Genomic DNA, 25,748 nt, shown 5'->3' with positions numbered 1-25,748 from the left:
CCTTGAATTTGACCAAACAAAATACGTGGTTTTATTACATTAAAGGATTTATGGTTTTTAAGCTTGGTTATAATTGGGTTTGGCTTATATAAACTTATATGTAAGGTAGATGTTAATTAAAGACAAATTCATTTATTCAACAAATATTTATTAAGCATTTACTGTCCACCAGCCACTACGTCAAGGCTTTATATGGGTTATTTAACTCTTGTAACTTTTTCTTGGAAATGCTGTTATTCTTGTTTTATAAAGGAGGAAACTAAGATTAAGGAGGTTTAAATCATTTATCAGGGTCCATGACAATTTTGAGATGGAAGTAGCATTTGAACTGAGAAAGCCTAACTTTATTTATTTTATTTTCTTTAAGATTTTATTTATTTATTTGAGAGAGAGAGACAGAGAACATGAATGACAGGGGGAAGGTCAAGGAGAGAGGAAAAAGGCGACTCCCCACTGAGCAGCCCACGCCCCGTGCTGGGCTCCATCCCAGGACCCTGAGATCATGACCTAAGCCGAAGGCAGATGCTTAATCGACTGAGCCATCCAGGCACCCCGAGAAAGTCTTTCTTTAAAAGCCCAGGCCCAACCAGTGAAAGTACTAATGCATATGAATGACACATTTGAGCAAGATTTACCTTTTAAGAAATACTTAATCTTTTTATTGCACACTCCAAAGTTTAAAAAACAACTTTGTTTTTCTTTAAATTGAGAATCTCTTATATTTTAGTTATTAGAGAGGAGAATATCAAATAAAAACTAATGTAATGAGAAGCTGAATTTGACCATTTCTTTTCTGTTATAGCCCTTTAGCAACCATTTCCTGTATTTTCCATTTCATAGTTAAACAAGATTGTATTTTCCCAAATATATCATAAGATTTAAGATAGTACAGATAGCAGAGGCAGGTAGATTTCAGAGTTAGACCAACATGTTGAATATACCATTGTCTGTGGCTATAGGAGTCAAATGAAATTCTTTTAAGCTGCTTGATTTCATTGCAGACAAACCTGCAGCTTGGAGGAAATGATAAAAGGCAAAATCAAGATATTTAAGATCAAACTTGTTTTAGAAACTCTGCCTCAGTTTTAAAGTGAATTTACCATATTGGGCAGTTTTGTCTTCAGAAAGAAATACAGTTTAAATCCTTTATTGACATTTGTAGGCTCTAGGAAAAACTGTTATAAACAATGGAATATGGTATGCTAAATGAAAATGATAATTACAGACAGTCCTCTTTCAAATAGGCCATGTCCTATAGTTCTCTTTTAAAGTAATTGCTGGACTTTGGTAAAACATGGCATATTGAATACATTCCTGTGGTTCTCCTAAAACTGTTGAAATGACAATAAAGGAATAAAAAGAGACATAAACCTACAAGGGTGGAGGATGCATTTCATGAAAAAGATGGAAGAAACAAGAAAGAGGAAGGCATGCTGTGATAGTTTTATTATTCATAATGTATTAACTTTGCCTCCCCGCAGAAGATTATATATCCCTGTTCTGTTGTGTCAGACTTGACTACATGATTTGCCCCCCAGCCCCCGCCACTGATCCACCCTCCAGGAGGGTTGAACTCAAGTATGGCTATGTGAATTGCTTTGGCCAGTAAAATGTGTGTAGAAGTAGTTTGTGTCGTTCTGAGTAGATACTTGAAGAACTAATTCATGATTCACCATGTCTCTTTTCCTTCTGCTATGATGACCAGCAATGTTCTAGGCAGAGGCTACTCTGTCAGCCTGGGTCCTAGAATGAAGATAACATGGCACAGAGGTAAAGTGAGCCATGATGGACATGTAATGTGTACAAAAAATAAATCTTTATTACTGAAAGTCATTGAGATTTGGGGGGTCATCTGTTACTGAACATAATTGGGCCTGTTATGATGGATACATAAGCCATCCAGGAAACAGGGGATCCAAACACTGAACAGAGGTAAAAGAATTCTGAGAACAATGATCAAGAGGAATCCCAAAATGACCCCTGTGCAACAGAAGACCAGTCAGTCAAAATTAAAGTATAAGGATAAAGGGCTTCAGGAAGGGTGTCCAAGAAAAACTTTACAACTAATACTTTGAGTCTGTTGGGACATTTATAGTTTCTTGTTAAGAAAGTTTGGTGATGCTATAGAAACATTAGAAACATTGGAGAGAGGGAGGGAAAAATACAACAAAAGGAGTCAATTCTTAATTCCTAGGAATACAAAATATTGTAGAAGAAAGAAAAACTTAATTATAGTATACTATATGGCTCTGCAGATTATAATAATTATATAAATAGTATATGACTTTAAATTATGTACATGTATTATTTTGATAATTATCAAATTTTAAAAATTGGATAGCAGAATAACATTCATAGAAACAATATTTTAATTGGTGGTTAGGTTTCTGAGTCACTTACAAGCGTTTTTTAAGCCCATTGTGCACATACTGAAGAGTTGCACAGTAACATTATAATGATGCATATATGAAATACAGCACTAGCATGTATAGCATTATTTCTGTAGGAAAATTAACTCAAGAGTAAAACTTATGTATATCCCCAAAAGTATAACTTCCTTAGCTGCAGGGCTGAAGTCCTATAGTGCTCATTTGTAGTAACAGATTATTTGTAAGGCTAATATTCATATGAATTATATTTTAGCATGTTTGGTAATAGTAAAGTTAACTGAAGTTTTCTCAGACAGTTGCTAAGTCCTAGTTCAGTAGTGGTTCTGCGGCTTTCTCCTCTTTTCCCTTCCCACATTCTTTCCAGTTCAGGCTTTTCATTACCTGTTACTTGGAGGTATTTCATAACACCTTATAACAAAAAGGGATTTAGCTTCCAGCACCAGCCAAAATACAGTAAGTTCACTATCAGACATCTCTCTCACTGTTCAGAGCGAAGAGTTCTAAATACAAAAAGCAACTAAGTGAAGATTCTGAAAGTAAGCAACAGGCCTATTGGGAAGGGAAATCAAAATCTGAAGAACAATCAGTATGGTGGTAAATTTCTGCATTTTATTCTTTTCTTATCTCCTGATGGTGACTCAGGAGTGGGCCAAGTTGCAGAACTACGGACAAGAACAACAAAAACTAAAAGAAACCCCTCTTTTTAGTTTGGGAATTGGAGAAATGGACTCCTGTAAGCTACAAAGTATGAAAAGAGTCTCCCTCTTTCTTCCTTTTTTCTCTCCTAGCCCTACCCTGAAGCCAGTTGCAGTGCAAAGCTGAACTGTCACTGTGGCAATGATGGTTGTGGCATGGTCACCTGAAGATCCCAAGAACTGCCCTGTTTCTGCCACAGTAACTGGAAACCACCACCCCTGTGATCTAAAGACTTGTAGGGGTAGCAGGGGGTTCCCACTGTATATTTTTATCTTTCTTTTGCTTCACCCTGTGAGCATCCCAAACTATGCAGACTGCCTGACTGATAAGCCAAAACTCAGAGACATCTTGACTTTATAGCTAGAGGTCTGGGGAAAGGGGCCCCTAAGAGCTGGAGAGTTGGGCAGATTCTAGAGGAGAAAGCTGAATAAGATCTCCTGATTCTGATTATGAACTGACACAAGTCCTGATCTCACCTGTGAGGTTCACTTACATGTAACAAAGACAGACATAGCAAAGACTTTGAGAACTCACCTAACATATAAACCACCATCATAAGTGGCATATATATATATATATATGGCAGACACAGCTTTGAAATGGAACTGACATGGGAACCCTTTCCCTTAAAAGGCAAGAGAGAACTTCCTATCTAAATCTAAATGAATTGGACACCTTCTCAAAACAAAAAAATCTTTGGAGAATTTTAAGAGTACTTGGAATCTCAAAATGTAACCAAAATGTTGGACATTTGGTACAGTCCAAAATTTCTAATCTTGCAAAGAACCAGGAAAATCTGATCAACTCTCAAGGAAAAGCCAGTCAGTATTCACTACCCTGAGATGATCTAGGTGTTGGAACTATAAGACAGTGGCTTTAAGATAGTTATTATAACTATGCTCCATGAGGTAAAACTGAATACTCTTAAAATGAATGTAAAGAGAAATTCTCAGCAGAGAAATAGGTATGAAAAGAACCAAGTGGATAATTTGAAACTGAATAATACAGTATTCACTGGACCCTTAATAGCAGAATAGAGATGACAGAGGAATGAAGAGTCAGCAAATTCGAAGACAGATCAGTAGAAATTATCCAACCTGCAGAATATAGAGGAAACCAATCAAAACAAAACAGAACAAACAAAAACAGGGCCTCAGAAACCTGTAGGACAATATCAAAAGGTCTGAGTTTGTGTCACTGGAGTACAACAAAAGGAGAAAAAGTCTTGGTTAGAAAATTTTTGAAGAAATAATGACTGAAAACTTTCCAAACTTGGTGAGACACAAATATATGGAATCAAGAAACTCCATGAACCCCAAACAGGATAAACGCAAAGAAAACCATGCTTCTTAAACATCATAAACTGCCAAAAAACAAATTTTTTTAAAAAATCATGAAATCAATCAGAGGAAAATGATACATATGGAGGAACAATGTTTTGAATAACCACAGATTTCTCTTCAGAAACCATAAAGCCTGAAAGACAATGGGACAACATTTCAAAGTGCTGAAATAAAAGAACTGCCAACTAGAATTCTATTTCCAGTGAAAATACCCCTCAAGAATGAAGGGGAAATTAAAGACATCCTCAAAGAAGGAAAAGTTCAAAGAATTCTTTATCAGCTAAACTGCTCTAAAATAAATGCTAAAAGAAACTCTTCAGACTGAAGGGAAAGGATAACAAAGGGGATGCTGGAACTGCAGGAAGCCTTAGGAAGAGCCACATAAACAGTAAAAATATAGATAAATAAAATACTTGTTACCCTCCTTTGAGGATGTTTAAAATGCACAGGATTACTGAAAGCAAAAGTTGTAATGTTCTCAGGAGGTGAGTTAATGTATGTAGATGTGATATTTGTGACAACTGTAATAAAAGATGGAGGGTAAGGGGACCTCTATAGGTGTAAAGCCTTTACATTTACTTGAAATAGTAAAATGAAACTGTAGTAGATTGTGAAAAGTTAGGTATTGTGATTCCTAGAGCAACTACTAAAAAAAGAAAATACAAGGAAATGATAGATACCAATAGATAAATTAGAATATTAAAAACATTTCAAAAATACAGAAGTAGGCAAGAAATGAGAGAACAGCAGAGCCAAACTTAGGAAAGACAAACAAAACATTAGATTTAAATCTAACCATATTAGAGACATTAAATGTAAATGGTCTAAACATACCAATTAAAAGACAGATTGTCAGATTGGACTAAAAAAATCATGACCCAACAATATGCTGTTTATTTAAAAACCCACTTTAAATGTAATTATATAGATAGGTTAAAAAGGTAAAGGGATGGAGAAATATATACCATGAAAATACTAATTAAAAGCTGAAGTGACTTTATTAATATCAGACAAAGAAAACATTAGAGCAAAGAAAACTGCCAGCAATAAAGAGGGACATGACATAATGAAAAAAAGGTTAGTTTATCCAAAATACATAACAATCATTAGTATACACTTAATAACAGAGCTTCCAAAAATGTGAACCAAAAAGTAATAGAAATAAAAGGAGAAATAAAACCTGCAATTATACTTGGAAACTTCAGTACTCTACTTTCTATACTTGATAGAACATATGGACAGAAAACAACAATATAGAAACCCAAACAACACTGTCAACTCACTTGATGTAATTGACATTTAAGAACATTCCATCCAACAAGTGCACATTCTTCTCAAGTGCACATGGAACATACCCCAAGATAAACTTCATCATGTGTCATAAAGCAAACCTTAAAATTTTTGAAGAAATTGAAATCATACAAAGTACACTCTCTGACAACAAAGCATTTGAACTCAAATTAGTAATAGAGAGATATGTGGAACATCCCCAAATGATTGGAAATTAAACAACACACTTCAAAATAACTCATGTGTCAAAGAGGGATACAAATTAGAAAATAAATGAGCTGAATAAAAATGAAAATATATCAGATGTATCTGAGGTTGGGCTTAGAGGAAAATTTATGGCATCAAATACTTAGGTTAAAAAAGAAGAAAGCTCTCAGATGAATACTTCATGCTTTCACTTTAAGAAATTTGAAGAGAGGAACAAACTAAACCCAAAGGAAGCAGAAGAAAGGAAAAAATAAAAATAAGCCCAGAAATCAATGAAACAAAAACAAAAACAATAGAAAAAAATCAGTGAAATAAAAAACTGGTTCTTTGAAAAGAGTCGGTAAAACCACAGTCAGACTCAACGGGGGCAGAGGCGGGGGTGGAAAAAAAGAAAGGAGACACAAAAGCACAGTATCAATAATGGAAGAGTGGGGGTCTCTACAGACATTAATGGAATAATAAGGGAAATACTGTGATCTACTCCATGCCTATTAATTTGACAAGTTAATGAATGGACTAATTCCTACAAAAACACAAAGCACTGAAATGTACTAAAGAAGTAAATAACACAAATAATCCCTTATCTATTAAATAAATTAACTTTGTAGTTTAAAATGTTCTAACGAAGAAGACTCCAGGTCCAGATGGTTTCACTGGTAAATACTACCAAAAATTCAAAAAAGAAATAATACTAATTTTAAGTAATCTCTTCCAGCACATAGAAGAAATACTTCCCAGCTTGTTTTATGAGTAACATTATCCTGACACCAAAACAAGACAAAGACATTCCAAGAAAAGAAAATTATAGACTGCTATCTCACATTAACATAAATAAAAGAAATCACCAACAAAATAGTGTTTTTAGCAAGGTTTTTCACAATAACCAAAATGTGGAAACAACCCAAATATTCAGTGGTGTATGAATGGATAAACAGTATGTTGTATATACATACACTGGAATATTACTCAACCAGAATGAAGTTCTGATAGATGCTCTAACATGGCTGAACTTTGAAGACTTTATGCTAAGTGAAATAAACCAGACACAAAAGGACAAATATTGTATGATTCTTCTCACATGAAGGACCTAGAATAGTTGAATTCATAGTGTCAGAAAATACAATAGTGGCTACCAGGGGCTGGAGAAAGGAGGAATGGAGAGCTAGTGTTGAATGGGGACAGAGGTTTAGTTTGGGATGATGGAAAAAGTTCTGGAGATGGATGGTACTGATAGGTGCACATCATGAATGTACTTAAGACACTGAACTGTACACTTAAATGTGGTTAAAATAGTAACTTCCATGTTACTTGTGTTTTACCACATACGCACGCACACACACAGAATACTAGCAAATTGAGCTCAGAAACATAGAAAAAAGATGATATAGCATTAGTTTTATAATTTGTAATGGGCTTGTCCCCTCCATCCAAAACCACTATAGATTTATCTTTTTAGAGTGTTAGGTCTGATCAGGTTACTTTCCTGCTCAAAATCTTAAATGCCTACCAGGTAAACATTTTTACCAGGTGTTTACAGCTTGCTATAGTCAGGTCCCAATTCACCGGTCTGGCCACGTCCACCATTACTTTTAAGCACAACTAAGTGCTTTCCCAGAATACTCTTCTTATCTCCATGCTTTTAAAGATGCTCACCCTCACTAATCTCTCACCCTGACTAATCTCTACCATATAAATTCTCATATTTCAAAACCCAACTGTAACTGGACCCCTCCCTAATGTTTTTATAAGTCCTCTATCTAGCTGTGATTTCTTGCTGCAACATATACTCTCTTACCTTGACTTTTGTGAGTATTTATTGAGTACTTGTCTCTTGATACTGATTCATAACTCTGCTGGGTTTTGAGAATTCAAAAATGAATAAGACACATTTCTTTCCTCCTAGAGTAAACTACACTAGCAAACAAGACAGATATATAAACATAAATGTTCAAAATAATCTAAATGCTGAGCTGGAAATATACAACAGGCATTTACTAGTATTTATATTTTACCTTATATTTATATGTCTTGGTTTCTCTATTAGAGTGCAAACTCCTACAAGCCAAGTGGCCTACTCCTCTGCAACACAATTCCTTGCATTAAGTGTGTACCATTAAATATTTGCAATGAGACCAAACTGTTTTTATTAGATTGCTTTATTCAAGGCAACCTATAAAGCCTAACCAACAATTTCACAACTATTGATCAGTCTTTTTTCTTTTAGGGCATTATCAAACAGACATTAAACATAACTTAAAGCTCTGGGTGGTTCCTGGATAGAACTCAAAATACTAAACAATTTCAGCAGCTTACATAAGCATTCCTCTGTTCCTTAAGGTTGATTTGATATAGATAGTAGTAGCATTTACCTAAAAGTTCCTAGAAAGTGCAGTTTGTGAGAATTCAGGTATCCTCATCTTGAGAAATGTAATAACTCTAGGAAGCGATATATAATGTGGGAAAATGTTAATTTAATCGTACATGAAAGTTCTTTATGAAAATTTAAGTTTTAAAAAACATTTTATAGAATATTTCCTTCAAATTTTTTACTTTTATTGAGACATTCTAATTTGATATTTAAATTTATTCACTATGCCAAAGTTGATATTTTAATTATGATACGTGAAAACAGGTTATGTTCCTAATTTCCAGTGGCCCTGTTAACCCCTGAGCTATAGGGCCTTATGGCCCTGTTAAACCACAATCATATGCTTGAACAGTAAGGTTTATGCTATAGATATTTTATCTGAGAGTTAAATAAGCAATCCTTTTTCATGTTTATGGAAGCAACCAAATCAATAACACTCTATCAAAAATGGTTAAAAACAGGTATTACCAAACATTAGATTTAAATTGAATCTTATAAGCATTTACCATAAAAGAAAAAAAATGATAAGTTGTACCCCATCAAAAGGGAAAAATTTCATCAAATCAAAAACTTCTCTTCTTCTAAAGATATCTTTTAGAAAATGAAAAGGCAAGCCACAGATGGGGAAAAAATATTCACACTTCATATATCTGACATAGTACTTATATCCAGATTATATATATAACTTTTAAAACTCAGTAATAGGAGACAAACAACCCAATTTAAAAATTGGTAAAATATTTGGGGCCCTGGCTCAGTCAGTTATGTGTCCAACTCTTGACTTCAGCTCAGGTCTTTGGTCTCAAGGTCCTTAGACCAAGCCTCACATCGGACTCTGTGCTCAGTGGAGTCTGTTTCTCTCCCTCTCCCTCTGCCCCTCCCTTTGCATTCTCTGTCTCTCTTTCTCAAAATAAATAAATAAATCTTTTTTAAAAAATTGGCAAAATATTTAACACTCTACAAAAGAAGGTATATAAATAGCCAATAAAGAGATGCTCAATAATAATCATCAGGAACTTGTAAGTTATTGTTTGTATCAATTGCTTATTCCTTTTTGTTGCTGTGTAGCAACAGAATAGTGCATCAGAATAGGGCAATCTATTATCTTGTTCTCCTGTTGGTGGATATCTGAATTATTTCTAGTTATGAACTAGTGTGAATAAAGTTGCCATGAGGACTCTGGCCCATGGTTTTTAGGTAGATATATGCGCTTGTTTTGCGTTTTTATCAACCACTTTATATATAGTATAAAGATGTTTAGCTTTAAGAGATGATGCTGAACAGTTTTCTTAAGTTGTGTTCCTATTTATTCTCTTTCCAATAACGTGAAAGAGTTCCAGTTGCTTCATATCTTTGTCAACACTTAACATTGTTCCTTTTAACTTGAGGTATTCTAGGTGTTCTAAAGTGATATCTTATTGTGGTTTTAATCTGAATTTTGTCATAACTAATTGAGCACTTTTTCGTATGCTTATCACATATTGGATGATATGCAAATTATGAGGATACCACATAACTTAGTAGAGTGGCCAAAATTTTAAAAACTGACATTATCCTAGTGTTAATGTGAATGTGGTCATTCACCTGAAACCGTCATACATTGATGGTGGGAGGGTAATATGGTTAACCACTGGAGAATGGTTTGGTAATTTCTTATAAACTTAAACATAGTTATCATATGATCCAACTGGTTCCACTTAAAGGTATTTACTTAAAAGAAATGAAAACATGTCCACACAAAGACTTATACTCAAATGTTCATAACAATTTTATTTATAATTACAAAAAAAAAAAACCCAAAAAGTCCTGGCAATAACCCATATGTCCATTCACCAGTAAGTGAATGGACAAGCAAATTTCGTGTATCCATATCCATATAAGGGAATACTACTTAGCAATAAAATGGAATGAACTACCAATCGTTCAACACGTGGATGAATTTCAAAAACAACTTGAGCAAAAAAAGCCATCTACTGTATGATCCCATTTATATGAAGTCTAAGAACAGGCAAAACCAATCTATGGTAATAGAAGGCAGAAAATGATTGTGCCTGCTGGGTTGGTGGAAGTGCTATAGTTGTTGCCTGGTAAGGAGGATGACAGTGTTTTAGGTATTGTTTTGGGTGGTTGATTACCTGAGAGTATATTATTACCAAAGTTCATCAAACAAAACATTTTAAGTTCTGTGCCTTTTATCATATATAAAATATTGTTCAATTTTTAAAAGTAGAAATAATTGAACCTGATCAAAGAAGACCTTAAATAAATGAGTACTTAAATTTAATGGGTGGCCTTTCTGTTTTATCCTAGCATTTATTAACCACGGTTCATCTCATTTTGATCTCTTCTTCTAAGTTGATTAGAATGCTATACTAACTCTTCTCAAGTTTGTATCTTGGCTTCCTCAACCTGGTTGTAGAACTGTCCTTATTCTAAAACACATCGTCAGGATTTTAAACAAATAATACCAAAACCTTTCATGTAATTTAATCTCAACTGAAAGTTCTAAGTAATTTGAGGTGATGGAAATAGTTTAATTTGAATTTCTAGTTTTCAGATTGTTGGGAATTTCAGATGGTTGGGAAGACCCCTTTCCTCTGGCTTGGGCCATCCATTTTCTCCACATGACCAAAGAAGAAAGGTTTCTTTTTGCTAAATATGTGAAAACCTGTACAACGTAGTCTTTTTTTCCTGAGTGAAAGGAATTAACTTTCCATTTCCCTTTTAAGAATCATTTTTTTGAAGTCAGTTTTCTGGCAGAGGAACACCCTAGCATTTCTCCTGTAGTCCTTTCCCTGGAACAAAATATATAGTAAACAAGTAACATATGGTAAGCAATTAATAAGATTTTTCTTGATGGCTACTAGAAAGGATATTGTGAGGTGTGGACTTTAATTTTTTCCAAAGCTCCAGTTGAAATGTACCTGGGCATAGCCACGATAAATAATAGCAGTAAGAAAGCCAAATTTGCAAGCAAAGGTAAGTCATAATTCGGAAACAACATTGCTCACTATACAATGCATGTTATGAAATGTTTTCTCTTTCACTATACTGCCACTAATTTGGTTGATTATTGATTATCTAGGCTATTGAGGAAGCAGTGGCATGAGTAATAAATTACAGAGGGCAGGGACTACATCTTAATATTTTGTTCTGTGGTACCAAATAACCACCAAAATGAACAGATCTAGAAAAGAAATAGACACATACAATGTACTTAAATTCCCCAATCATTTATATTAATCCTAGAATTGTCCTCTATGGACATATGTCTGATGTTTTTGTCCAGCTTTGAAGACGTTATGCTTGGGATAATTGAGAAAGAGCCAAAAAGTTGCTCAGGTTTCTGAAATTCCTCCCTGTTGGCCATTTCATGGTAGAGATCGAAAATCCCACCTCTCAGGGTATCTGAGTGGCTCAGTAGGTTAAGTGTCCAGCTCTTGATCTCAGTTCAAGTCTTGATCTCAGGGTTCAAGCCCCAGGTTGGGCTCCACACTGGGCATGGAGCCTACTTGAAGGAAGGAAAGAAGGAAGGAAGGGAGGAAGGGAGGGAGGGAGGGGGAGGGAATTCCACCTCTCAAGCTAATGACACAAAGCAGTAACAGAAGTGGAACTGTGTTGTTCACCCTTACTGTGGCTGAGGATATGAAGTCTCTTTTTTAAGCCCTCTCCTAGACTTCAGGCCTTGTGAAGGAATAAAAGGTCTTACAACTTAACGAATTCTAAGACGTTGAGACTTTATCATCTGTTTTCTTAACCTTGGAATCAGTTCAGGCAGTTATTACAAAAGCAATTTGAAAGGTTAAAAGTGAACTCTGTGTAAATTTTTTACTAAGAAAATGAAAGTCACATTCTCTGCCCATAGATAATTGAGAGTTTATTTTTCCATTCGAAAGTGTTTAGTGGTATATTGATCCTCAAATAGTAGTTCTTAACCTTCTTTGGGTCACAGATCCCTTTGAGAATCTGATTAATTTCCTTCCTGCCTGCCCCCACAAAATTTTTAATTGCCTGTTATGTGACAGGCATTGTCCTTGGGGGAGGGGGTCTATGCTTTGTACTTCCCTACCTCCAAACATGTCTATTTTTATATATGTACATCATTTTGTATGCATACAACTTTAGGGATTTTATTGAACTCCTGAAGCCCTCTAGAGTCAAGAAACATCTTTAAAGTAATTATATGGCTAAAAATACTTGACACTCGTGCTAGGCAGAGTATTAGTATTTGCAGGAATAAGAAGAGAATGTTCTGTTAAGGATCTGCCCAGTGATACAAGATCCTTAAAGTAAGCTCATTCAAATTATGTGCAGTATGGAATGGGAGACAAGGAATTTGACATTTCACATGCAATTAGAATAGGTAACCTATACAGTCTTGCTCTTAAGCTATACCTGAGGGCATCATTGGTTGCATTAGAGAACCAAGGATTCTTTCTACCGGCTAGAAGTCTGTCCTTCATAGTGAGAAAGAAAGACCACCAAAATTTAAAAATTATAATGTGGTCCCTGAATCTGACTCTGTGTCTGTTAAGTCTCCTTTGCCATTCGAACTGAAAAATTGATCTATTTATTATGCATCATTGCTCAGAAAGCTAATGTGTTTTAATATATGATTAGGGGTTATACATCTACTGTGACTTGAGTGATGAAACTTGTCACTCTGACCTTAACCCAGAATTACTCTTTTGTTCTGTCAATGCTCAATTCATGCTGAAAGGAAAAGATCTAAACTCTAAAGGACACTATTAATCTAAATAACTGGCATCCTATCAATTAAAGATGGCTCTGAAAAGCCTCAAGTAAAGTAAAACTTCATTCCTTAGCCATGTGGTACATCCATGTGGTACATTCACGTTCTTGTTTTTTACTGTGTGCTGTTGTGGTACGTGGTAGCTCCTAGAAACACACACACGAGGTAGATGAACAATACTTTTCTTCACCCTGACCACCCAATTTACGCAGCCTTCAGACTTTCATCATTGATTATTAGGGGACTCACTGGATATAGGACTGTCACATGAATTTAATGGGAAACTGTATAAGCATTTCTAAACTTAGCAGTCAGGCATGCTTAGATGAAGTTCCCGTGTGTCAAAGGTGATACACAGATACCCTGTGAGCGTGAAATTAAAGTGAAGTCACTTTTATTTTATCCTGAACTATAAACACTTTAAAGATTCTTGACTTCTACCAAAGAAACATCTGCATAGTGATGCTATTTGGATTCATACGCTACATTTGTGGCTTGGAGAGAGACTGTATTTTCTGTTTTGTTTCTGAGCGCCCAGTTTGGCATGATAGAAGTCTAAATCTTGGCAGAGCAAAACTGGATTCCAAAACACATTCTGAAATGCTTTCTGTGTGAAGTGTCTTTCCATTTTCCTACACTAACACAGTGCTTTGCATATAGTAAGTGCTCATTATGGCTACACTGAGTGTTCCTATCTGCTCTTTCAGAGTCTGTCTTTTATATTACTGATTTTTGTCCCAAAATCATTTAGAAAATAGTTTCAAATAATTAATTTGAAACTATTGGATTAAATTTCTTCTTACCCTACAGAAGGAAAAATTGCATGTACCTATGGGTTTTGGAGAAAGAAAACAATTCTGGCCAAGAATTTATGTCAGAATTATCCTATGGATAGCCTTAGAGCTCGATTTAATTCAAGTGGGACCAAAACATGATTGAACTGTGTATAACATAGAGGGCTTTGGAGAAAGTAGTATTGCCTATATCCATAATTATAGATCAAGGTCAAATTGGAAAAAAGTACAGAAACTCTGGCTCACTTTCCTTCAATCAAGATGTAGTATTTGGCTCTTCTCGGTAGGCCACAGCTATATAAAATCTTGAAAATTTTTCATTCATCATATACTTTATAGGTAGGGTATTTTTTGCAAAGTGATTCCTATAATTATTAAGCACTTGCTTAAATAATCTGATTCAAGTATGAGGAAGTCTGCTTTTCATTGAAACAGGTTTTAACCTGTAGAAATACTTTCATGTTTAGGTTAAACATGTATTTTTGCAAACTACAATTGTGTGAGATAACACTTAATATGCTACACTGAAGTTCACTTAAGATAGTATGTTTTCAGTGTGTTGCTGGAATAATTGACATTGCATATAAATCTTATGTTTTTAAGATAATTTAGGTACTTGTATATCTAAGCTTCAGATTACTATTATCACACATGACTGGAATTTGAATTCTTTTTTTCTGTTAGATCGAAGTACTATTAGTTATACTTTGACTATAAATGCAAGTGATTTTGCAGATTAATTGCATTCTTTGAGCTCTTCATTGCCAGGGCCTGACAGGTATTCAATCAGGAAGACTGGTATATGGTAGAATTGTTGTAATAATAAATACACATAAAATGAATACATTAGTGCTCACATAGTGCTGGATCAATAGAAATATACAATCCTAGGGAGCTCATCTCCTAATGAGAAAATCCCATCAACATTACTAATGCCTAAGGTTACCAAATGTTTAAAGCTAAATAAACTTCAGTTAGAAGGAGAAATAAAGGAGCACTGTGACGAGACTCCTTATGCTGTAATCCCTGGTAGAGATTGTGTTCATTGAATACAGAGGATCTAGGACATCTGGTCTGTGATGTGTAATTAGCCCAGAATAGTGATAACTATTAATACTAGTATTACAAGGAGTATTGATAGTATAAGCTCTTGAAGTCTGATTTCAGTTCAACTCAGCAAATATTTGTTGAATATTTACCACATTCTACTCATTATGCCATAGCTCAGAGTCTAGTGGAGGAAACAGTTGTATAAATACTTAATTACAATGTGCTCGGATTTTTTGCCGGGGAGGGATCCAAGGATATACAAAAAAACTAAAGGAATAACAGAAAAGTTGAGGCTGTTTATCCCTAGAGGAGTGGGAAAACCTGAGTCTTCTGGAGGACTATTAGCTCAGAGAGGGGGAAAGACATTTTGGGGAACCCATGTTTGTTATTTGTGGTCTAGGAGATTTTGAAGTTAATCAGCAGAGTTATGAACAAAAAGAAAATATAAATTTAAAGATTCTTATTTATTTATTTGACAGACAGAGATCACAAGTAGGCAGAGAGAGAGGGGGAAGCCGGCTCCCCGCTGAGCAGAGACCCCGATGCGGGGCTCCATCCCAGAACCCTGGGATCGTGACCTGAGCCGAAGGCAGAGGCTTTAACCCACTGAGCCACCCAGGTGCCCCAAGAAAATATAAATTTAAATGACCAACAAAACAGAATAAGTTGTTCCTATTTATACTTATTATTACCTATGACTTTTTCTGCTTCCTAATTTTTTAAATGGTTATTTACTCTGTTAAATCTCTTAGACTGGGTGGCTCAGTGGTTTAAGCCTCTGCCTTCGGCTCAGGTCATGATCTCAGGGTCCTGGGATCGAGCCCCACATCGGACTCTCTGCTCGGTGGGGAGCCTGTTTCTGCCTCTCTGCCTACTTGTTACCTCTCTCTCTGTCAAATAAATAAATTAAATATTTAAAAAAAAAAAAAAGGAACTGTCCCCTGAAATAAAATCAGGAAGTTAGTGTATCATGAAAAGGATTCCATCTGGCCTTTCATGAACTTGAGGCCAGCAGCAGACCTCTGGAGTCTCATTTTGGGAGGATAATGACCTCTGTGGAGATTAGGAAGGCCTAATGACATAACATGCCTTTGTTATAAATAAAAACGTCTTAAAAGATAAATCCATCCTTTTCTTTCAAAATAATAAATACTAGTTTATAGCTGGAGATACATGTTAATTTAATCCAAATTCATATAACGCTTCAGTTGAGAGATTGTTTTTGTCATTGCTGTTTATGGCATTAACTTTCTAATGAAGCTAACTTCTTTAGAAAGAAGGTTGTTATACTTCACAGTATTTATTTAGATTTTCCACTGTTTCTCCCAAATGTTTGTGAGGATTAGTCACCCATAAAATAGAAACTGCTTCTCATCTACTGCGAACTCTCCAATATTTTGAGATCATGGGATCACTGATTTGTGAGGTGCAGTAAAACTATGTCATATGAAAAGAACCAGACCAGGGGCCAAAGATAACAATGCTATGTAGACTCTCTGTGGCCAGTGAAGATTGTTTTACAAGATTGTGTCCGTGTTTGGTCAGTAGAGCTAAGGCAGAAGATGAATGAAAGAACATTACTTTAAAGGCATTGAAGAACATGAGGAAGAAAATAATTTTTAGTGCAAAGCATTCCAAATGGGCTAGAAGTACAGAGTTAACATGGAGCCACCAAACATAGCTTGTGTTTCCCACCTGTGGCTGCCAGGACTTGGGCAGTGTGATTGCTGCCCTAGCACTCACTGCCCTGAAGTCTGGCCAATACTAGAAATCTCCGATACCTCTTTCTTCCCTGTCCTTTCCTTCCTTCCATACTCCTTTCCTCCCTCCCTTCCATCTTACCTTTTTCCTCTTGAGATGCCATATGAAGCTGGTTTTAGAAAAGCCTCATTCCTGTCTCTTACAACCAAGTCTACAATTCAGTCAAATATAAAACTTGTTTCTGTTCTTACTTACTTCATTTGTAAGGCTGGGGGAGGAGCGTATTTCAGAGCAAACAGATGGAACCAGTCAAGATGTCTTTGGCTAAGTCATTTCACCTTGTAAGACCACATATTCCTCCTTAGTGAAAATAGGCAGTTGAACTACACACGTCTCAGCTGCCTTCCAGCTCTGAAACTTCACGGTTCTAACTTTCTAATTTCTTAAGCACCTTGTGGTCTTTCAGGGGGGTCGTAGCTGTGTGTGCATGCTTACTACTAAATACCAGTAACCAGTCATCATCAGTGTGGTCAGTCTTACCGACCACCATCTAGTTTCAGAAACTGAAACTAGATAAATGGTACCATAAATCAAGAAATAGTATATTTGAGCAAAGTCTCAAAAACAAGTGTTTACATCAAATGTCTGATTAGATGTTCTTGGTTCTTACATTGGGATTATTATTCCACTTGTTTGGGAAAGACTTGATGAGACAAATGGGGTTTGAAGGAATTTTAAAATTTTGGTTTACCCTGAAGTGCGCAGAAGAGATGTGTGTAATTTACACTGCCGCATTTCCATAGTTTTCCTAGTGAAAAAAGAGAATTTAAGTGCCTTCTTTGCAGCATTCCGACTAAGAAATATATATCCCTATGCTTTTGAGTGAAATTATTATTAAAGAGAGAGAATGGGGCGCCTGGGTGGCTCAGTGGGCTAAAGCCTCTGCCTTCGGCTCAGGTCACGATCCCAGGGTCCTGGGATCGAGCCCCGCATCGGGCCCTCTGCTCGGCGGGGAGCCTGCTTCCTCCTCTCTCTCTGCCTACTTCTGATCTCTGTCTGGCAAATAAATAAATAAAATCTTAAAAAAAAAAGAGAGAGAGAGAGAGAGAAAGGAGAGTATTAGCGAATCAGATATCCTTCTCATGCCTATTTAAACTTTACCTATGTAATTATGTATTATCTACTTCCTAACTGCATGGGAATATGCCTTATATTTTAAAGTTGCACAAATATTACCATGAATCCTTGTTAAAAGATTGCAAGCTACCATTCATGATTTGGTGTTGAAAGATATTCTGGGTAAAATATGAAACAAATGATAAATGCCTTCAAAGAACAGATTGTATAGAAATACTTGTTAGGAGCATAAACTAGATGAGGTTAATTCCCAAAGAACAGCCAGAATGAACTCATGCTCCATGCTAAAAACAATCCAAGAATTCTAAATAAATGTGCATTTAAGGACATTTTGATATTGCCTCTGACGACCTCTTAACTAGCCTCTTAACATTTTATCAGCTTTAGATTTTTCTGCTGAAGAAATCAAAAAAGAAGAAAATACCATTCTCAGATACAGTCAGTTTGTTCTGTCTTCTCTGTGTACTTATGATATTCAGACATGAAATCTAATAGAGAGATTTGGCTATCCTTAATGATCCACGCAGAATTAAAAGGAAGAGGGAAAACTGATGCTTCAGTAGCTATGTAAAGGCAATATTACCTTGCCTGTTGCCCCAAACACCGGTTTTGTTTCTGGCTGAGAATTTCCAAAGCATGAGATAGACCACAACAGTGCAATTTTAGGCAAAATTTCACAACCGTGTTGTTGAAAAGTCTTGAATTAAATACAAAGAGGACCACCAAAAAAGATGAGTCCTTAGGTCACATATTCTAGAGGTCATTAGAATATTTTGGAGTACACTTCAACCTGTTCTTCCTATTCTTTACCCCACTTTTGGGTTTCTTACCTCCGGGAGGGATGTAGAAGCAATTGAGTTGAGCTTCATGCACCAAAGTGCCCTTAAACTTCACCTCTGCTTCAGTGGCGCGGTGACTGGGAAGCGGCTGGTATGCGGGCGCAGTGGGCTGGCTGAAGGCTCGAAGCATGCTGAACTTCCAGATGTGTACTAATAGGTCACTGTTTTCAAGTAAATAAATATCCTCCCCACGAGCTTCTCTTCTTGTAATTTCTTAAAGCCCAGAGGTCATTCCCAGAGGAACATTTCAGCGTCCCACAGGTCCACATGGCAGGTCCCCATCGCTGCAAATTCAGGTCACTGTGATTACTTTTTTAGACTCAGAATTCGAAAAACCACACCTTCTTTTTGGGTTCTTTTCAACCAAGTTTTTTCTTCCTTGCTTGCCGTACTCACTGCCTCCCGAAGGATGGGCCTCTCACCCAGTGGCTTTTACAGGAAAACTGGGATTGAAATGTGAAGTTAATGGTTTCTGTCAGCCTGTCAGCTCATCACCTCCCTGAGGCATGATGATCTCTGGTTTTTATATATCACCACGAGCTGCTTTGATATACCCTCTTGTGCGAGAAGACTGATAGGTTTGTCCAGGGGTTGGGAGGCCTTGGGCCTAAGAGGCAGAAAACTTCGGCTGGAATGTGCACGTTCATGGAACTGGGGCCGGCTCCTGCTGGAATGCAGGGCAAGTCGCAAAACTATTTTAAGGAGAAAAAACTTGGGCCCAGTTCGACGTTTTATCTCGGTGCTACCCTTTGGTAGCCAGGACTGTTGGTAAATCTGGTTTTTTTCTCCACGGACGGTTACATTTTACATTCAAACCAAATATGAACTGGGATGAAAAATGCTGCAAAATGAGCCCATTTTACTCGTGAAGTCATGTTGTTTTAGAGATAAATGGTCAGGCCCTAAGGAAATCGCCACAATGTCTAAAATAGTCATTACAAACCTGGTCTTCCCTTCATTCTGTGCTGACATCTGAAAGATGTTTTCATAGCATTTTTCCTCCCTAAATCTACATTTCAGCTATTTCATGGTAATGACATTGTCAGACTCTTTTCTGCTTGTATCAACAGTTGCCTTGGCATCCTGCTCTTATGAAAACTGGATTCTGTATGTCAAATGCCCCAAATGTGTAACATCAAACAAACAAACAAATGACACTCAGAGCATTTCTACGAATACATCCTACAGATTAGGCACAAATGGCTAGTTCCCCGCTGCCACTGGGCCCGGAGGTTCCTAGTCATGCTGTGGTTTTCTCCCCTGCTACCTACCACCTTCCTTTTCTGATAGTTTTGGAAAGCCCGATCTCCCAGAAAAGGAAGTTATCACCGGAACCAAAAAAGCAGATGTGGCTTTTAGTTTTATCACTAAGATTAAAACCACCATAAGACACAAATGTATTCAGATTTATTGTCTTTGAATGTTAGTGATCAGTGTACTTGTGCTGCCAGAGATACAAGCCATGGCAGGTTAGTGTGTCACAGTGTCTGTGGGCAGACAGAGTAGGACGTTGGTGGGGATGGGCTGCTAACAATCTTGAATGAAAAGTTTTTTTTTTTTTTTAAGATTTTTTTTATTTATTTATTTGACAGAGAGAGATCACAAGTAGATAGGCAGGCAGAGAGAGAGAGAGAGGGAAGCAGGCCCCTGCTGAGCAGAGAGCCCGATGCGGGACTCGATCCCAGGACCCCGAGATCATGACCTGAGCCGAAGGCAGCGGCTTAACCCACTGAGCCACCCAGGCGCCCTTGAATGAAAAGTTTTAAGATACACATTTAATGATCTTGAAACGAAGAATTACTTTTTGATAGTAAGGCACATAGGCTTCAGAACTCAGATGTTCTTTTTTTCAAAAGAGTATCAGTGTATTAAAGAGGAATATGTATATGTATTTCTAAGATAATAAAATGGTCCTATTCTAGAAATGCTGGAGGGTTCTTTCCATTTTTTTTTTCCTCTTCACATGGGGGTTGGTAAGAAATCCTGGCACACTAGTCATACAAAAAGTTTAAAACCCCGTTGCCACCTTTTGGTTATTATTATTACTAATAATCTCAGTAATTCAGATTTACGGGGTTCCTTTTAAACATACCTGCCTAAAATAGCACTAGGAAGACATTTCCTGAAGCTTTTGTTATCTGAATCATTACTGACAAGAAGCAGAAATCTCACACTGAGGCATTGGTCAGGTGGAGGGAAAGAAGTTGTCAAAGCATCACAGCTGTTTTAATGACCAAATAACATTCAGAAAATTAAATATTTTGAATGTTTAAATTTTAAGAGGTTTTTCCTTCAAAAAATATATTTTGTTGGTTTTTGTTTCCCTATCATAACATTGCTGCTGTTTTCAATGAAGCATTTGAGAATGTATCTGTAGCTAATGCATTATTTATATGATTAATACCACCAGATCCTCAATTAGATCTTTATAAATGTATTTTGGAACTGTTTAGCCTTTGCTATAAAAATGATGTAGATAGGCACATATTAAAGTATACAATTTATCTGAAAATTGTTATGTGAATCTGTAGCGCCATAATACCACATTTTTCTTTCATTGCTAAACGATTAAGTTATGGTTGTATCTCATCTTTCAACAGTTGTAAATTTTCCATACAGGCATTTTGAAGTCAGAGATTTGTTACTGAATTTTATTTTTTCCTGCACTGTGTCCTAACTCAGAGCTTACAGAGCCAGTTTCTTGGCGAACATATTCCTGGGAGGAGGAGGAGGAGGAGGAGGAGGAAGATAGGTTTATAGGCCTAATTTCGTGCATCAAGTTTCTGGATACTTCACAGTAAAGATGAAATACGTGTATAAATGTGCAAATGGAGTCTGGACACTGATGTTTCAAAGCCAGGACTTCAGAAATTCTGACTTCATCCTCAATCTGTATTCATTCATTTAAGAAGCATTTGCCAGGGGCGTCTGGGTGGCTCAGTGGGTTAAAGCCTCTGCCTTCGGCTTAGGTCATGATCCCAGAGTCCTGGGATTGAGCCCCGCATCGGGCTCTCTGCTCCACAGGGAGCCTGCTTCCTCCTCTCTCTCTGCCTGCTTCTCTGCCTAGCTGTGATTTCTCTCTGTCAAATAAATAAAATATTAAAAAAAAAAAGAAGCATTTGCCAAATGCCTGTTATGTTCAGTTGCTATATTGTTGAGGACAGCACACTTTATGGGGTAGGGGGTGTCCCTGCATATGTATAAGACCACACAAACTTCAGAGTTCTCTGTGGGCTTAGACAATTCCAACACTTAGACAATTCCAACACTAGGTTTTCAAGCTTGAACTCCAGTGGTGGGTTTCATTTATCCATGAGTACGTATTTTCTTCAAGTTTCATTTTGTAGTTTTGAAGGTGCTCATAATTTATTTGATATGTTTTTTGCAGTGTCCATTTATGGGATTTGGTTTTATGATAAGGAAGAATGCCAAAGAATTGCAGAACTAATGAAAAAGTAGGTGCTGAAAGGCTAAGTATTTTCTGGACCTGATGCTTTTGTCTGTGTTTCTCAGTGTAACTCCACTATACTCTAAGCAGAATGTACCTCTTACAGCAGTCCTTTCCACTGTGGCTAGGAAAACGTTTACTATTACTTAAAGGAAAAATAAACATAAGTCACATGTTTCATCTTTTTTTAATTTTTTAAAATTTATTTTTAATTAATTTATTTTATTGTGTTTATTGTTAGTCATCATACAGAACATCATTAGTTTTTGATATAATGTTCCAAGATTCATTGTTTACATATGACACCCAGGGCTCCATGCAATCCGTGCCCTCCTTAATACCCGTCATGGGGCTCACCCATTCCCCCAACCCCTGCCCCTCTAAAACCCTCAGTTTGTTTCTCGGAGTCCACAGTCTCTCATAGTTCGTCTCCCCCTCCGATTGCCCCCGCTTCACTTTTCCTTTCCTACTCCTAATGTCCTCCATATTTTCACTAGGTAAGATTTATCATGTAGAATAGTTCACCTCATTTTTGTTCTGCTTGTGGGAAATACCTATAATATGAATATTCCAGATGGCAATTCTCTTCAGTATTTTCATTTGTAAATTAGCAGGGTTTTGTTTTTTTTTCTCTGAAAAGTTATCAATATAGCTGACAGTAAAAAGAACATTCAGAACATTTTAAAGGCTGATACACTTTCTCTAAGATCTTTCCTTCCGGCCCTAAATGCCTTCCTTTAACTGCATATCCAGGGTTGTGGGAGTTCAGAGTTTCCTCACGTCTCAAATGCTGTCAGTGCTCAGGATAGACTTTATTTTCAGTCTTGTTGGAAATATTGGAGTCAGTATTGGTTTAGTGATCAGTAGGCAGTCCCTTTTTTTGTTGCTGGTCTCTTTCTTTTAATCTCTTGATGCCTTGTGGTTTGTCTTACCCGCGTTTTGGGAAAGTTAAATCAGGGTCTGGCTGTCCTACTCGTGGCTCCCTGACTGCACTGAAAGGGAGGCCCCGGGTAAGCATGCTGTCTTCTCTGTGACTAGTCAACTCTTTGATCAGTCCTTGAGCCCCGAGGCTGCTCCCTCAGAGGCAATTAATTCCCTGCTTTAAGGGGATAGTTTAGAGCCTTGAAACAATATCGGTTTCCTACCCAGGCTGTATCTTAGCCGGTGACCCGGCTCCACCAAACACACAATATGGCAGCTGTCCACGCAGATTGGATAAACATCTCCATCTGTGAAGGCACCCATTTTCCAATTTTAAATCCCGGGGCAATAAAATGACTAAAAAGTGACCCCCAGAAATGAAATGTGGGGAACACTTTTTTATAAATATTTAGGCTTCTGAAAATCTAGCCTGCGATGATAGCTAATTGTAGGTAACCAGCTCACGTTACAGATGGTGATTAAGTGGGATCAAACTGGTATTTACCCCCATCACCACTAGTTCCTAACACATTCATGTTATTGTAAACCGTACAACAGATCATAATAGCAGGATTTCATACAGATGAAAAAAATACCCCGCGGCTCAGCTGAGAGACCGTGTTCAAATTGTTAGCATTCGGCAGTAGTTACGTAACAGCTGGGGCAGGAAATTGATTGTTGACTAGCAATAAGCAGCTGATAAGTGTAGATTCCGAGCCCTTCGTCAGTTAGAATTAAATCTTCCCATAAGTTCTCAGGTGTCTTTTACCATAAATGACATGGCCATTATAAAAATTTGAGCTGAAAGTCAAAAGTACACAGAAGGAAAAAGTATTTTTCTCAATGTCACCTGTCACCATCTAGGAGCGATCTGGTCTCCCTCCTGTATTGTTTTCAGGAAAACAGAAGACACTTTTCATTGCTCTGGTTTTTTTGGGGGGCGGGGGTTGTTTCTTTGTTTGTTTGTTTAACGCCCCCTCTTCTAGAATGGAATCTTCACAGTTTATAATTTGCCAGAAGACTATAGGATTTGAGTTGCTGAGGTCAATTTTGCTTTTTTTTTTTTTTTTTTTTTTTAATATTTTATTTATTTGACAGAGAGAAATCACAAGTAGGCAGAGAGGCAGGCAGAGAGAGAGGAGGAAGCAGGCTCCCCACGGAGCAGAGAGCCTGATGCGGGGCTCGATCCCAGGACCCTGAGATCATGACCTGAGCTGAAGGCAGAGGCTTAAACCACTGAGCCACCCAGGCGCCCCTCAATTTTGCTTTTTGAGTACAAGGCACATTGAAACAAAAAAGGGGAGTGGATCTCGATTTGCCCTGGGGTTTGCTCAGTGTTTGAGAACTCTAAATTGGGTTTCCTCAGCAATTAATGAGCCCTTTCAAATGCTCCAAATGAGGAGTTGGCAAACTTTTTCTGAAAAAACAAAAACAAAAACAAAAACCAAACAAACAAACAAACAAAAAACCAGAACAAAACAAAGCAGATCGTGAGTGTTTCAGGCCTTGCAAGGCCATAGGTCTCTGTCACTACTCAGCAATCATGGTGTGAAAGCCACCAGTAGATGTAAATGAGACATAAACCGGTGAGTGTGGCTCTTGGTAACTTTCTTTACAAAAACACTTGGTGTGCTGGATTTGGCCTGCAGGACGTAGTTTGGACACCCCTCCTCTGGGTTCTCGGGACCTCAACTCTCGTTTTCCTTCTTAAACTTCCTGAGCAGTCTTACTTCTACTGTGACTATAACAAGATAAAAACAAGTGGGGACTCCTGGGTGGCTCAGTCAGTTAAGTGTCTGCCTTCAGCTCAGGTCATGATCCCAAGGTTCTGGAATTGAACCCCGCCTCAGGCTCCTTGCTCAGCCAGGAGCCTGCTTCTCCCTCTCCCATTCCCCCTGCTTGTGCGTGCTCTCGCTCTCTCGCTCTCTCTCTCTCTGTGTGTCTCTCTCTCTGACAAATAAATAAAATCTTAAAAAAAAAAAATAAAAACACGTGGATGGGAATTAGATGGTTTTATAAGCCATTTGTGTTGAGTTTGTTTTTCTTGTGTGGATTTTCCCCTCTATTTTTCTAGCCTAACTCAATATGAACAGTTGAAAGCCCATCAGGGAGGTGGAGCAGGAAACTCCCCAATGATCCTCAATTCAGGAGAGGGCAAGGAAGTAGATATCTTAAGAATGCTCACCAAGGCCAAAGATGAATACACCAAGGTGAGTTTTTGTCTTCTTTTGTGAAACATACTTAAATCCTACAGTGGTAACATGCTTGTGGGAGAAGGGTTAGTGTTATTCCTTCCACCAAACAAAACCGAATGAAAAATTAAATCTCTGTTTTTAGCAAGCTAAAGAATACCATTTGTTTTAAGTGGATTAAAAAGTAGACTAAAAAATCAGCAACCTTCCTATATACAAACCGTATCCAATCAGGTTTACTCAAAGACCCCGTTTACCGTAGCAGCTATTAATATAACATTCTTCAGAATAAAATTAGCAAGAAATGAACAAAACCTGTATGAAGAAAACTTTTAAACACTCCTGACAGGCATAAAAATAGATTTGAACAAATGGGAAGGTTATGTCCTGATCTTAGATAAGAAGATAAAACTTAAAGCACTCACTTCTATTTAATCTGCAAATTTAAGATGATTTCTAAACAAATACAGACTGGTTTCTTCTTTCCTGGAGCCAGACAAGTTGATTAGCAGGTTCATATGGAGAAATATATAAGAAAGAGTAGTGGGAAAAATCTTGACAAACTAAAGCAATATTGGATGGGAGAGAAGGGGGAACAAGCTCTACCTGTCTGATATTA

At 37.1% G+C, this 25,748-nt stretch overlaps 1 protein-coding gene across 1 annotated transcript in view; it reads left to right on the top strand.

Annotated features, from left to right (window-relative positions):
* DCP1B (decapping mRNA 1B) overlaps positions 1-25,748 on the top strand; it is a 55,044-nt gene that overhangs the window by 13,807 nt on the left and 15,489 nt on the right. Inside the window, exons 4-5 of the mRNA XM_046012081.1 lie at positions 21,957-22,023; positions 25,012-25,147. Of these exons, the coding sequence (XP_045868037.1) occupies positions 21,957-22,023; positions 25,012-25,147 (203 nt within the window). The remainder of the gene's footprint in view (positions 1-21,956; positions 22,024-25,011; positions 25,148-25,748) is intronic.

This window comes from Meles meles, chromosome 7 (genome assembly GCF_922984935.1).
Source record: "Meles meles chromosome 7, mMelMel3.1 paternal haplotype, whole genome shotgun sequence".
NCBI lineage: Eukaryota > Metazoa > Chordata > Mammalia > Carnivora > Mustelidae > Meles > Meles meles.
The sequence above is the reverse complement of the archived record's forward strand: the minus strand, read 5'-3'. Positions and strand labels throughout refer to the sequence as shown.